The following is a 15865-nucleotide window of genomic DNA, read 5'->3' on the forward strand; positions in this document are numbered from 1 at the left end:
AAGCAGGCAGACCCTTTTTTCCTTTTTTTTTAAGTAGTCATTTTCTGTTATTGCATTTGACTTAGATAAACGACCTTCTAACTATTGGGAAACTTTTTGTAGGCTTTGTGATCATTATTTAAAGTGACAGCTGTGAAAGACTGTCAAAATACCTTTAGCACTGTGCTTTCAAAAAGAAAAGATAATTCCTTTGAAAACAATAATGGAAGGATAATAGAATCCCAGATATGAGAAGGAATAAGGTCTGCAAGCTCATGGATGGCATTCATCTGCCGAGACAGGGAAGTCCATTTCAGGAGCTAACCGGTTTTGCTTGCTTCATAGTGCTGAGTACACTTAAGTTGCTCCAATGAGGGCAAAGCGCACTGGGCAATGCTCCAGCAGATTACTTTTTAGCCAGGAAAGACTATGGCAATTCTGCCTCTACTTAATGGACAGTTCACAGCCATCTAATAGTCTGGTTTTTCATTGAAGATGTGACTAACTTAAATTTATATATATATATCACATATGCCCTACTTTAAATAATATTTCTGAACAAATATTTTACCTTGTAACAATTTATTGTCTATACGTGAGTTATAGAGGCTTGTAACCAACATGGAGATTAATGAACCATACAAAAATAAAGTGGAAATCTGCATTTTGAACCATGAGCACATTTAAGAGGGCTGTAGCATTAATTACAAGAGTCCAATGTTAAGATTTTGAGAGGCAGCAAGATCTGAGCAAACACAAGTTTAGGAGTCATACTGCCGGCATTTGAATCCTACCTTGTTTATTTTCTAGTCATCTGAGGCTACACAAGTTATTTAATCCCTCTAAGTTGATTTATTCATCAATAAAATGGGGACAATATCCACTCTGAAACATTTCAAGAATCCAATTCGATACATATGTGAAAGAGTGCCTACCTCACCCGACAGAAAAATTTTCTCTCCAACATTCCATTCAACTTTCCCCTCTCTCCCAATAGAAGCAACAACAACAACAACAACAACAACAACAACAAAACTGGAACACTAACACTTCTCTGAATAATAGTCAAAAACTTCAGTAAAAAAAAAATTCCATGTGTAAAGTACTTTATAGGCAGTGAGGGGTGTCTAGTCTCAAAGTACAAAACTTGGAGGTCTTCCTAAGTATTGAAATGAAACCACACCATTTGTCAAGACAGCAAAGAGACCCAAGCCCCTGAAAAAAAATTACCTTATTCTATGGAGAAAAATCCTTCATAAAGGATATTCGTACCCAGGTAACTAAAAAGTTAAACATAGGAACCAATTACATATTAAGTGAGAGTTTCGTGTCCGGGTTCCCTGGACCTGAACCCTGGGAAAGAAAGCCTTCAGGATGAAAACCTTGTATTTGGGAACATAGGTTTGAGCCAGGTTAATTCTAGAGGTCATCCCAGACCATCTCCGGACGCCAAGTGGTGTCTTAAGATGTTAATCCACCAGGGACGGATGATTAATTAGGCGCAGAGATGACAGGGGACCGCCACAGGAGCCTCTTTCATCAAAGCAAAAAAGGAACAAGCACTAGAAACTGAGGGCTTCCCTTGGGAACCTGGCAGCCTTCCCGCTCCCTCCAGGGTTCCCTTCACACTCCTTGGAACCCAGTACACGAAGAGGGTGAGCTTGGAAGGGACTGGTTAAGAAGCACCTTGCCGCCCCTTCCTGGCAGTCCCCTCTCGTGGTGGCCTCCTGGGCGCCCCGGACCGCGCGGCATCAAAGGCCACGGATTGCGTATCTCCACACCTAAAATGCTCCAGGGCCGACTTAGACCCCTGGGTGCAATCACTAACAGGTAGTATTCCCGGGGCCTGTGTGTCTATATAGGATTTGAGGAAATTTTTCAGAAACCAGCCACGGTAGAGGTAAGGAGGCTCTCAGCCGAGGCAAAGTTCTCCCAACTTGGGCGCACGGTGGGGGAGGGGTATCTCGGGGCTCTTTTTTTTTTATCAAATCCTTCACCTGATTTGCTTATGTCAATTTAACCCTGAAGATAATGTAGAGGTGGGAGAGGCACAGGTTTTAAAAAAGACTCCGAAGAGCCTTGAGTGTGCAGAGGCGGCAGACATCCTCGCGCATCCGTCAGTATCCGCATGCTTACGCTAGGCCGCCGAAAGGGAAAACGACAGCGGACGCAGGCGCACACCGCCCCGCCCGGCCGTCACGCCCTTCGCCCCGCCCCCCGCCGGCCCCGCCCCGCCCCAAGCCCCGCCCCGCCCCGCCCGCGCAGCTCCAGCGCTTCGGCCCAAGCCGGCTTCACCGCCGTCTGCCCTGCGCCCTCCGGTCCTAGGGCGTCGCTGTACTGGCCTTTGCGCTCCACACTGACTTCTCAAGAGCCTGGGCGGGTGCGGGAGGCCGTGTCGCCGCGGTCTAAGGGCGACAGGCGGCAGCCGCGGAGACGCTGGTCCCTGCGTGATGGCTGCCTCGGTGTTCTGCTGCCTTCGCTGCTGCAGGGACGGTGGGACGGGGCACATTCCTCTGAAGGAGATGCCGGCGGTGCAGCTGGACACGCAGCACATGGGTAAGGGCCCTCCCTTCCCCAGACCCAACGGCCCACCCGGGGTCGGGCGCCGCGCAGGTCGGGGACAGTGTGGGGTCGGAAGGACCGTACGCGGCCCTGCGCCACCGGGCACCGCCCCCCGCTCCTCCCCCAGCGATGCTGCGGTGACCGGGTTTGGTCTCGCGGATCTCCTTCAGACGCCTGCCGACTCACTTCGGCCGGGTTCTGCGTTCAAGGCTAGCAACCCTGTCTACCCCTGTCGCCGGGAGATGGGTATGAGGACCTACCCATTTTCACAGAAATCTCCGCGGAGCTGCTGCCTCCTCTGACTCTTCAGATGGCCCCAGGCGAGGGACGCGGGGAGTGCTCTGTTGCTCCTCCTACAGTGCCCTCCTGTCGAGCGCCAGTCAAAACCTGCATATTTTCAGAGTGCTTTAGGTCTGATTCCCTCTCCTACCTTGACAGTCAGTTTTCTCTTTAGCCCATCATTTATAGGTTGGAGCTTGTTTTATTGGAAGTGATTTTTCTCTTGCCTTCTAAAGTCAAAACAAGGCAAATTGCAGAAGCTTAAAGTCGCATCTCAGGTCACAACCTGCCATTTCAGCTAAAACCTCCTATTGCCCTGACTCTTCCTTAGTCACAGATAAAGGTGTAATTCCATCTGACTGGTCTCTTCCCAACAGGTCAGACTTTACAAAATAAAACAGCACTTTGCTCCTTTGCATCTGTGTTTTTTCCTCCCAATTTCAAATGGGCATGTAACTTCTAACATTCTTCCTCTCCCCTCTGTAGCCTCTTTCGCAACCTTATTATTTCTGCTCTTTGACTTTTCCCATATAGTTCCGTGCTTCTGGAGTATGGTTAGAAGGAGAGATTTCCCACTATAATTATTTTGGTTAGAGTAACTGTCTTTTTATGTATTATTCTATTTTAAATATACTTATGCATTTTCGATTTTTCCCACATCTCTCATTGGCTAATGGACAATTCATTGAAATAACAAAGGCAGTTCTTAATATTTATAGCAAAAACCTCTCCTGCCCAGATTCTTTATAATTATGGAACACTCTGCCCATTATATTTTTATATTTCTATAACATGTACTAAACCATAAATGTGATAAAAATATGCCACTTTATATATGAGTATTTTTACTTCTTGGATTTCCCAAGTGTAATACAGAACCTTAAAAAAAATGTGTGTATCTATATCTTTAAATGATTTCTTATCCATCATCATTTAGAGACAGATACGTTCAAATCCTGTAATTTCCCACAGAAAATGTTTCCTTTTCATTTATGTATCACTCAGCTGATATATATGGAGCAACTATCAGGTGGCAGGCATTGTTTTAGGTGCTGGGAACTCACCTAAAGGACAACCATATGTAGTTTCTGGAGATTGTGATCAGCTGATTCTTTTTACCTACTGCCAAAGTCCCGATTTACTGCAGTTTGCTTTTTCAAACATTCTTTTTCTATGATCTGTTGTCCATGAAGAGTTGGTCAGTTGTATTCATTCTACTATGTTATTCTTGAAGGCTGGCTTCCATGATACTTAGAGCAGCTCCCTGGGCTTCCTCAATCAGGTCCGACAAGAATGAGAGAGTGTCTTTATCTCTTCATTCTCTGCAAAAGTCCTGAGACTATCTCTAATTATAGTGGCTTAGGTCATATAACCATTTTTCACTCAATCATTGTGGCCAAGAAATGTGGAATGCACTGACTGAGTTAACCTAGGTCAAAGCTGTACCCCAGAAGCTAGAGACTGAGTCAGCTTCTGTAGGACTATTTTGATCTCCAGAGGAAGTCTTTTGGGAAAGGGAAACAGATGCTACATGTCCACTACAGAGTGCTTAGCAGAGCATATTTATTCATGCATTCCTATATTGGTTATTTGCTGAGTGTCTGCTAGATGCCTAGCACTGCATGGTCTTTGCCATCAAGGAGGAGCTGGGCCCTCGATACTTTCTAGTGGAAATTGCCGGAGGTATATTTTGTAGCCAGATATAAATTACTTATAAAGGTACTTTCTTGGAATTTGAGGTTTAACATTTATAATGAGAAAAAATGGATGTTAATGAATTTTTAATAATCATGTAATAGGATCTTAGTTGGACATTATTTAAGTGTGATAGTGTCTGAAAATTTAGAATTGTGATGGATTCTGAAAAGTTTACATTTTCTATGTATTTGTCCCAGATAATTTTTGTTTAAATATGAATTTATAGTGAGTTAATAAGAGATACCTTTTATTATTATCCTCTTGTTTTATTTAACCCCCTGGGAAGATGTCCCATACAGTTCTGTTAGCCATCTCTGCTTGGCTTGTACATTTATTACCAGGGAAATGGTAATACTGGCCACAGATCTTGGGAGTCACATGCCCTAGTGTTACAGGATGTTTGATGCATATTAGAATTATATTAAGTCTCTTCATGTTCTCTGATGTAAATTCTTTTCTAAATCAAGATTGAAAAAGAATAGGTATTGGCATCACAGTATCAACAATGTTTTTTCTTACTGTCGTCTATCAAACGTTATTTTGAGCTAAACTAAAAATTTCCATGATAATAAAGAGCTTTTAATGACTCTAAAACCTTGTTCATGTATTTGCAATATGATTGATGGTAGCTATCTTATAAACATTTTTAAGATCCTAAAGTTAGCCTTTTTCAGTGTCAGCTATTTCAAGAACGAAGATGTATGCTTCTTTCTATATTCCAGGTATTCTTCAGTTCTTACTTGACTAATAAACTAGCATAGTACCTTGTACCTACAAGAGATGCAGCCAGTTTTTAGGAAATTGTTTTAATTCACTTGGATTGAATTGAAAATTGTACTAATTTATCAATGTTTCTATGTGTTTATGTTTTTATTTAAGTTAAGTGTTTTATGAAATCATCAAATTGATTTATTGGCTAAATATTAAAGAAAGTCTGTTTCTATCTTAAAAGTATTTTAAATATTCAGTATAATACAGGTGGTACAGTTTATTGGAAACTGCCAAATTAAACAAGATTTCTAGCTACAAATGAATATTAAATATAAATATTATCTCCGGGAAAATAGTGAAGTAAGAATTTAAATACTTTATCACTATTTCTGTATTTTAAAGTACATGTAGTGTTCCTGTTTTTTATGGACCACAAGTTATAAGTGCAACAAATTAACCTTGACTATTGGATAAGAAAATACAAAACTTTACACAGTGTCTGCATTTTTTGTTTAGGAACAGATGTTGTCATTGTAAAAAATGGAAGAAGAATATGTGGAACAGGAGGTTGTTTAGCCAGTGCACCTTTACATCAAAACAAAAGCTACTTTGAATTCAAAATCCAGTCCACAGGTTGGTATAATGTTACTTTACTATTAAAAGTCCTAATTGTTCTGAATATTAGAAGTAATTTTCAATATTAAAAAAAAGTTAATGAGGCAATAAAAAAGCACCAAGCTCTTACCTAGAAGACATTTTCTTCCACATATTGTGTGATTCTGGTTTAATAGTTTAAATATAGTTAAATTAGGTTCAGTTTTCTCATGTATAAAATGGGATTATAGGAGCTACCCTTCCTGCCTCATGTGACCTGTATTTATGAAAGTGTTTTAAAGGCAGGACATCCTAACATTATTATCAACATAATTGATTATTAATGGCAGCTAGATGCACCATTTTGTTTGAGCATATAAGGTATAGATTCTCGCTATTTTATCTTAGGTTAAGATCAATCTTAGGATCCTAAGGTTTTCTCTCCTCAAGGTACCCTGATTCAGTGTTATCTCAAGTAACCTGCAGACTTAGAAATCTAATAGAAGTCTAAAGTCTGTGCTTCTCTTTAAAACTTTATGAAATTTCATGAATTGTATAACAATCCTACCTGAGTATTATAACAGTTAACAGTTAACTTGTGGGAGCATCGAATATGGGGACATTTTTTTAAAGCTTTATTATGAAGAACCTTTTAGTGAAATATAGCATGAGTAACAGAGGTACCAAATAGGAAAACTAGCGTAGAATAAATCAATCCTACTCTAACCCAACTGTCTTGATGATATAAAACCTTCTTCTGGGGGTTGTTTTCTAATTAGTTTTAAATACTGATTTTCTTAAGTGTATGAAATAAATATAAACTGCCCTCCATTCCATTCTTTTATATGTTAACTCACTGGCTGCAGAACATCTTTGGTCACTGTAATCTTCTGAAGTATAACATACTCTTTCTCAAGAGAAGCAAATAGTTTCTTGAGCCTTAAATCTAACACAAATTTTTATGGATTTTCTGTAAAGAAAATGATATTCCTAATGATATCAGCAGGATAACGCACTGTTGGAGTTTGTAGCATTGATCTCTAAATGAAAGCTTGAGGGAGTTGTGCAAGTGTATCACAGCCTGCACAGTTTTTTAGGAGTAAAGAGACTATAACCCTTTATAGAACTGTTGTCCTGTGACATTAATTATATTACCTCTTGTCACCCTTAAAATTGTCCCAATTCGGAAGATAAATTATGTAGTCAAATTATTTAGAAGGACACAGCAAAGTTTAAATGTACAGCTTTTTAATCGTCTCACTCAATCCAGAAAGATTGGTTGACAGCATGGCCTTCAAATCTTCCATTTATAGAATTTGATTTTGCTTAAAATGGAGAAGGAAACTGTTTGAGACAAAATCCAGAGATTTAAGTATTCTGTTTGACTGGTTCAGAGAAGGGCTGCTTGTTTTAAAAGTCAGCTTAGGCCAAAAGGGTTTAAATTCATTGACTTAAGATATTAGATAAGAAAATAATTTTACATTTTATTAATAATTTTCTCTTCTCCATGATATTGCCTGGGTTATATATTATTTATCACATATTATAGATGCAAAAACTAAAGACAGTAATTTTCCACTTTTTAGAGGTAGTGCTAGAAATAGAACCCTAGGCTACTTAAATTCATTGTGTACCTTTTTAAAAATCATTTTTAGAGAAGAAGAATAATGAACATGGCTAGTATTTTAAAAGTATTTACTCTGTGCTTTACTTACTCATTTTTTTTGAGTACTTACACCATTCCAAGTGCTTTATTTGAATTATCTTGTTTTATCTTATAACAGCCTTGCGAGATAAGTAGTGTTAGAATCCACAGTTCAGAGGTGAGGAAGCAGAGAAGTTAGATAACTTACCCAAGATGATAAAACTATGTCAGGATTTAGACCTAGGCATGCAACTCCAGGGCCCACTTATCTACTAGGCTGTCCTCTGTTTGTAGAGAACAAAGGATAATTTGCGAACTGCTTTTAAAGATTTTTTTTTTTTAAAGATTAGCAAAAAATAGTTCATGTTATTTTTAGGAATATTATTATGTTTTTAGGAATCTGGGGTATTGGCGTTGCAACTCAGAAAGTTAACTTGAATCAGATTCCTCTTGGCCGAGATGTGCACAGTCTGGTGATGAGAAATGATGGAGCTCTGTACCACAACAACGAGGAGAAAAACAGGCTGCCAGCGAACAGCCTTCCACAGGAGGGGGACGTGGTGGTGAGTTTCCTTATGGTCTTCCACTGTAAACGATTAAATTCGAACTGCTTTTGGTATACATAGTTTTGTCTGGGAGTTTGTAGTTTGAATTCTAAAGCATGGGGGTTGGATCTAATGAGGTCATACATCTTCCAAAGAGAGCACTTGGTGTAGGTGCTGCCAGCCTACCTTCCTCCTAGAGCTGCTGCTGGCACGGATGTCACTGTGAGCCCGTGTTTTCAATCAAAAGAAGTAATGATGGGTTGGCTGCTGATCAGCATGTCCTGCTTCTCTCACATCAGAGAAATTCTGGCCCACAAATTTTAAGGTTTGGTACCCTAAATTAGAAAATAGTAGGTGTTTTTGCAGCTGGAGATCTCTTAGAGAAAGTTTTGACATTTATTACTTAATTTGTTATGAACTTCATTAAAGAATTACAGCATTTTATCAGGAGTGTTAGTCCTCAGTAAGCTTAATCTTATTAAACTTACTTCACTTTCAGAACTCTTCAAAGAAATGGACTCAAAATCCTAAGGCTTTACCAAAGCCACACACTATTGTAATTATGGTCCAAATATCTGTTTTTATCTTTTCCAGATACTTCCTCTCATACGGTATTATCTAAGAAGCTTATACACTGAGTTCAGGCTATTGATAGAGAACAATTCTATCAATAGTGTTGTTTTCTAAAATTGACAGAAAAGGAGACAAAAGGCATAAACTATTTTTAAAATCTGCTTTTCCCTCCTCTTCTTTTTGAATAGTTGTTTGTGTAGTTGTAGATCATTGCCAGATGTCTGTAATATGGAGCACCATTATTGAAATGGTTGTCTTGAAAGAGAATCTTGAAGTCAAATTGATGCTGTCAACCTGTTTACACTAAAAAAATTAAATTCAAATGTAAGATAGGATAATCAGTAACAAATGTTTTTCTTTGTTTATGTACTGAACTTCTGTGCATTATTTTTGCTTAGGAATTTCATTCATTGAGATGACTGATACCACAAATTGACAGATTTAAGAATGTCATTTTTAGTCTGTCAGCATTATTCAATTAGACTTCAAGTTTCATGACCATTTGATAAAAGGGGGACTGAAAAATCAAGAAAAGTAAAACATCACCCTACCACATTAACTTTATCTTTTTAGTTCAAACACTTGAGAACAAATTTCACCAAATTTCTGGCAGTGGCACCGGAAAAGTAGAATGGATTCTCAAATGTGTAGAATTTCAGTCATATACCATTTTTTGAGGCAAAATCAAGAAAAATAAGCTTTCAACATCTAACAAAATGATTATATTCATATAATAATATAATAATCATATAGCTTTCTCAGCACTAGGAAAGCATACATGAGACAGCTTACGCTTATTTTTTCCTTCTATAAATAGTTTTGAAAAGTGCAAATTACATTCTAAAATAGCATTTTTTAGTTTAATTTCAGAGAAGTTTGATAAACATTCTACACAATAATAGCAAATACTTCTCTAGCCTATATTATGGGATAAGCACTGTTTTACATACCTGTCAAGGATTAAATTGTTTAATCCTCATAGTGACCATATGAAATAGTATTATTTTCATCATTTTACAGATTAGGAGAAGTAACTTGTATGGGGGTGATCCCAGGGTTATAATATAGACAGTCCAATTTCAGAGTTTCTTCATTAAATCTGCAGTTATTGACAAATACGGCATTATGTCAGAATCAAACCTAGTTTCTAGATCATATAAAAAGACAGATCAAGTTAGAAAATACTTGGACTGAATGATGCTAATGAGGGATGAGTATTCTCATATTCTTCACTTCTTTCTTTGGTATTGGGATTTTGCTGTTGGTGGCTTGGGTTTAAAATATGCTTATTTGCAGTAGGTTATGCTGCCACCAGGTGGTGAAGTGTGCTTGGATTACAACCTATTCATTGGAACTGCTAGATTCCTGTAGTCCTGTTTTTTATGTAATTTATAAGTTTTTGATTTTTAAATGAAAACATACCTCTTCATTAAAAAAGCTAATCCCAGCCATCAGTTAGCTAAACTGAAATGAAGTAAAGGCAATCTTTATCTTACTCGGTGTTCCTTAAATTTTCAATTGTTGTTTAACCTGGCTTTGCTAAGATTTGAAGAGAATATTTTATAGCACTTAATACATTAACTTATCTGAGCCTTTGCTGTCTTAACTGAAAAGTGAGAGAGTTAAGACTAAACCCTGTGTAAGATCCTTTTGCTACCTCTAAAAAGCTTTTAAGTTGATATAATTTATAAACAAATCCTTGAGGTGGTTGCTTCTTGGTCTGTGATGACTTCTCTACTGGGAAATTGCTGCTGTCTGTTCTTAATTCTTCTGAAGAAAGCTCTTTGTGTCATCAGTCAGTAACTATAAAATAAAGTTTTAAAGGAAGTTTTAAAAGTTTAAAATTACATGGTAATTAGGAATAAGTATTCCAAAACTATACTGTGTAGGTTTAAATCTCAGCTCTGCCACTTCCTAGTCATGTAGCCTTAGGTATAAATTATTTAACCTCTTTATGCTTTAGCTACCACATCTGTAAAATGGAGACAGTAAGAATACCTATATCTTATTGTGAGGAATAAATGAGTAAATATGAAATGCCTAGATTGTGCTTGGTGCATATTATAGGGTAAGTGTTTTCCAGTATTCTAATAATAATAATTGTTGTTATTAATTGTGGTTTTCATATCATTAATAATGTACAAAGTAATAGTTTTCATTCTATTCTTTTAAAAATATTTTGAGCTGTTGTTTTTCTATTTTTCTGCTTGATACTAATTACAATTAACAGTTGATCCTTGAATAACGCCGGGGTTAGGGACACCGACCCCCTGCACAATCGAAAATCCACATATAACTTTTGACTCCCCCAAAATTTAGTTGTCTCTCGGTGTCTGCAGGGGATTGGTTCCAGGACTGCCCATGGATTCCCAGATTTGTGGTTGCTCAAGTGCCCTGTGTACAATGGCAGAGATCAGTGAATAGTTGGCCCTCTGTGCCCCTGACCAGGGATCAAAAGTTGCACCAGTGTTTGTTGGAAAAAACTGCATGTGAGTGACCTGTGCAGTTCAAACTGTGTGGTTCTAGGGTCAACTGTATATTTGGCTGTAAGCACTAGTTTTACTTTGGTAATATACTTGACATATTTGAAACCATGGTAAAGAAAAACAGAAATGTATGGTTTCTTTTTGGAGACAAGTTGTATAAAGACACGTCTTCACAACTTGAAAACAGTGACAGGCAGTAAGCCCTAACAGTGAAAACGTCATTGTTTCCCACTCACTTCAGATCAAATCCTAATATAGAAGTAGCGTTTCTGTATGAATTTAAAAGGTCTCTTTTGTTCACAGTATGCACTAGTTATATCATCTTAAATATTCAAAATATAAACTCCAGATTCTCTAAATATAATATTAGATTTTAAACTGATATCATTCGTTTTACCTCTAATATGGATTCTTGGGATTTTACCTCCCTTTCCCCCACATAATCACCACCCATTGTTTTTTGCTCAGTTCAAATAGAATTATTCCAAATTGGAAACCCTTAATGAAAGCTGTTGTGACCCTTTATTTGGTTTTTTGTCTTTCCATGCTTCATGGTCAGTGCTTTCTGACTATTCAAGTTTTTATGAAATGTTGATATTTTTACCATTTTTAATACTTTCTTTTGTTCCTAGGGTATTACATATGACCATGTAGAATTAAATGTATATTTGAATGGAAAAAACATGCATTGTCCGGCATCAGGTATACGAGGGACAGTATATCCAGTCGTTTATGGTAAGCTAAAATATTTCTAAATATTATTAGATATATGTTAACTTTTGCTTGATATTTTTATTAACTTTAGAGCTATCACTCAGAAGTCTGGACAAGTCATTATAAGGACTATTTTTTATAGGGATGGTACTGTTAGGATATCACAGTCCTAATGTGCAGGACTAAGGAAGGTTTTTTTTTTTCTCAGTAAAAGGTGTGTAAGTACCATAGTTTCTGTACACGTGTGTCCTTAAGAGATAACCCTATACCACTCGAATACTTTAATTTTTATTATGGAAAATTTCAAACATGTTTAGAAATAAAGATAATATATGATGCACCCTGATATACCCATCACCTGCCTTCAAACAGTTATCAACTTATAGCCAGTCAGGTTTCATCTCCCAACACTCTTCTTTACCTCCCTTCCTTGGATTATTTTGAGGCAAGTGCCAAATATTATATTATTTTACTCATAAATATTTTACATGTATCCCTAAAAAATAAGATAGCTCTCTTTAAAAAATAAATCCAGAATGCCTTTATCACTCTATTCTGCTCTATATTTTGTTATCAGCTTTAAATCAACAGGTGTGTGATTCTTCTGCCTATGGTTTTATAGTTCTAAAAGTATTTGCTCATTTAACTACTTGATTTAAGTTCTTAGATTGGAGCCATAATAAAAAACTAGTTGTTAGCTTTTGTATTGATTTACTAGAAAATTAGCAATGTTAGCAAAGACAGATTGGGATGTCAGGAAAGTAGACAATAACAAATATAAATATTTAGTAATATGGTAATAACAACTAATGCCTGTGCTTTCCTTTTCATATAAGGTTTTTATTAGTCTCTTTTCTCCTAAAAAAATACTTTTAAATGATTTTACCTTCTGTGTCTTTGTATGTAAAAGTATATTTTTAAATTTGATTTAGGTTAGTTTCCTTCTTGGGCAAGCCTAAAAGCAGTTCCTTTATTTACTGAAATAAATGGAAATGTAGCTTAATTTTCAAACTAGTTTAGCCTGAGAAATGATATAAATGTCAGTAGAATCACTAAGTTATACAAATGAGGAACAAATAAAATTATTACTCTAAATCTTTTCTTTGCTTCAGCATTTTTAATGTAATAAAGTTATAGATAGTAAACTATGGTAAAGTATATTTTATAAATTGGAATTGATAAATCTGTCCAATTAAACCAAATATTTTAATAGTCCGATACTATCATAGATAAAAATAAAACAGGTTTCCTTACTCTTTGTGTACTCCATCCCATCCCTAATCTTAAATCAATCAGGCCACTCATTTTGTTCTTACACTCAACCTATGGAGAGAAAAAACAGTATAACACTGAAGAAAAGTGTCATTACAAGGTTATGACTTCTGGCGTGATCTAAAATGTCAATATTTTTTGGCAATTCCTTTACATCTCTAAACACTCCAGACAACTGCGCGTCTTGAATCCTCTGCTCATTCTCTGCAGACAGTCTTGCCCTCTACTTTATAAAGAAACAGCCCATCAGGAGTGAATACTTCCTTCCCTTCTTTATTCCCCTGAAGTTTTTCCGAGTGACTCCAGGCTTGCCTCCTTTCCACTCCGTCTAAGAGAAGTGGTACCCTTCATGGTCAAAAACTCGGTCCGTAGTCTGGGTTTCAAACTCCCCAACTGTGAGACTTCACTTTGTCAGTTATTTCATCTATATCTCATGTCATCAACCTCTCTCTTCAATGCCTGTAAACATTCTGAGTCATTCTCAACTGAAAAACCCTCCCTTAAACTCGTACCCTTGACCAGCCCTGTTTTCCCTTCTCTGTGTGGCTTCCTTTCATTCATTTGTCCTTCAGCCCGATTTGGCCGTCTTTACCACCACTGCACTGAAACCACCCTTGTTAAAATCACTAGTGACTTCAAGAATGTCAAATCCAGTACTTAACTTTTTCCTGTGTTTATTTTAAAATACAAAATATTTAGTAATGTTCATTAAATATATATGTGCAGTTTAACAAATAGCTGTAAAGTGAACACTCATGTCATTGGCACAATAAAGATAAGATTTATCACCCCTAAAAGTTTCCTTCTGCTCTCTCATAATCCTTCCTGCTCACCTCTCCCTACCCCAGCCAGGCAACCACTGATCTGCTTTCTTTCACTACAGATTATCTTGCATTTTTAGAGTATTCTGTAAGCAGAATCACAGAGTTTGTATTTTTTTTTTTTGTCTAGGCTCTTTTATTCAGCATAATTATTTTAAGATTCATCCATGTCATAGTATGTATCAATAAATCAGTCACTTCTTTTGCCAGGTAGTAGAGTTCATTGTGCGGGTGTATCACAATTTTTGTTTCCCTTCACCCGTTTATGAATATTTAGGTTGTTTCTATATGGGAGCCATTAAAATAAAGCTGTCACACACATTTTTGTATAAGTCTGTGTGGATATATGTATTAATTTCTCTCAGGTAAATGCTGGTAAAACATGTAAATGCTGAATAAGAGTCTAGTTAACAGTATTTTTGTCAGTGTTGGCTTATTGGATTTGATACTCTACTCTAGTTATGTAAGGTGTTACTACTAGGGACATGGTATCATTTTTGCAACTTCTTGTGAATCTATAATTTTTCAAAATGAAACTAAAAAAGGTAATACATTTTAATTGTATAAAATTTAGAAAATACAGGTTGGCAAATAAGGAAAAATGCAAATTACCCATAGTCACACCATTTAGAAATAATTCTTAATACTATTTTGATGTATATCCTTTCAAGGTCTTGATATATAGGTTTTGTTTTTCATTGTGGCTGTTTTTACCCATTAGGTTCATGTTTTGTAACCTTGACAGTAAATGTGTTTATGCTTCTTACCTATTGATATTATGGAAACAGTTTATTTTATAATTATTTGTAACAAATTAAAGTGTTTGCTTCTAATTTATTTTCTTTCTTTTTCTATCTCTAGTTGATGACAGTGCAATTTTGGATTGCCAGTTCAGTGAATTTTATCATACTCCTCCACCCGGTTTTGAAAAAATATTATTTGAACAGCAGATCTTCTGAATGCATTTGTTTTTGAAACTTGTATTTGTAGTTAAAAGTGTTTACCATTTAATAAAGCTTTACCTGACCTGTAGATGAAAATATATTCTTACAAATATGCTTGCTAATGTCGTTTAAGGAACCAGTGTATTCAATATACCACCTGGAAATTGTGATTTAAAGTATTTATGTTTTGTGATATGAAATCAGCATTTGGGGCAGGTTATTTAATTCTTATTTAAATAAATATAACTATGGGTTTGATTATCAGTATTAAGTAGAAATATGTATATAGATATTTGAAAGGGACTCTTTCTTACATAAAATATTTGTTTTGGTGGAAATGTAGAGTTGGGTGGGTTTTTGTTATTCTGAAGTTTAAGTCTCATTAACTTTTTTAAGTCTTATACAGTCCAATAATTTTGTGTCTCAAAGTCCTTTTTTATATAGAATATAACAAAGTGACAGAATTTTTATTATTGGCATTTTCATTTTCAGCAATTTATTGTAAAATGTACCACTTATCTTTAAATTTCTTTTTTTATTTGTATGTCATTGCTTTTGATTTTCTTTGTGAAAGGCGCTGAACATTTTAGTAATTGTTAGAGTATTTTGTTGAGGACCATTATGCTGTGTTACTTCAATATCAGAGTAAGTAGCGGTTGATTGGTGATGTAGTGTACACTGGCAGACACTTAGAATGGTATGATGCTTTAAACTTAAATGTAAATGAGATTATTCTTTTAAGAACTTTTATTTAAATGTGTGTTTTTCTGTAAGGAATAATAAAATAATAGTACTTAAGGAATATTCACTACTGTATTAAATATATGTTCTTTCTGTTCTGTTAATTATATAGGAAATTCACTTCACCCTTGATTATTTCAAGAGTTTAGAGATAAGTGAATTCTCACCATGACCCTGAGCCTTTGCCTAATTTTCAGTAAGAATCCCTGTCCTTTAGTTTACACCATACTAACTGAAACTAATTTCTGTACACATCTTCGGTACAGTCTCCTTTTCAAATGAACAAGCCAAAGATGGTCAC

The 15865-nt window shown here is 36.2% G+C and overlaps 2 protein-coding genes across 3 annotated transcripts in view; one reads left to right on the forward strand and one right to left on the reverse strand.

Moving 5' to 3' along the window:
• TRIM13 (tripartite motif containing 13) overlaps positions 1–2820 on the reverse strand; it is a 47766-nt gene extending 44946 nt beyond the window's left edge. Inside the window, exon 1 of one of the 2 annotated variants that reach the window (XM_036228535.1) lies at positions 2802–2820. The gene's annotated coding sequence lies outside the window, so the exon portion shown is untranslated. The remainder of the gene's footprint in view (positions 1–2801) is intronic. The other variant, XM_036228534.1, reaches the window with a different exon arrangement.
• Positions 2290–15658, forward strand: SPRYD7 (SPRY domain containing 7). The gene is made up of 5 exons (XM_016143102.2): positions 2290–2535; positions 5746–5862; positions 7865–8031; positions 11705–11807; positions 14741–15658. The coding sequence occupies exons 1-5, from the start codon at positions 2430–2432 to the stop codon at positions 14836–14838; spliced, it is 591 nt and encodes a 196-aa protein (XP_015998588.1). The 5' UTR covers positions 2290–2429; the 3' UTR covers positions 14839–15658.
• The last annotated feature ends 207 nt before the right edge of the window (positions 15659–15865 follow it).

This window comes from Rousettus aegyptiacus, unplaced genomic scaffold (assembly GCF_014176215.1).
Source record: "Rousettus aegyptiacus isolate mRouAeg1 unplaced genomic scaffold, mRouAeg1.p scaffold_m13_p_11, whole genome shotgun sequence".
NCBI lineage: Eukaryota > Metazoa > Chordata > Mammalia > Chiroptera > Pteropodidae > Rousettus > Rousettus aegyptiacus.

Coding starts and splice junctions, on each gene's coding strand:
- SPRYD7 (XM_016143102.2), top strand. CDS start 2,430: ATGGCTGCCTCGGTGTTCTGCTGCCTTCGCTGCTGCAGGGACGGTGGG. Junction 2,536..5,745: donor GCTGGACACGCAGCACATGG/GTAAGGGCCCTC, acceptor TTTTTTGTTTAG/GAACAGATGTTGTCATTGTA. Junction 8,032..11,704: donor CACAGGAGGGGGACGTGGTG/GTGAGTTTCCTT, acceptor TTTTGTTCCTAG/GGTATTACATATGACCATGT.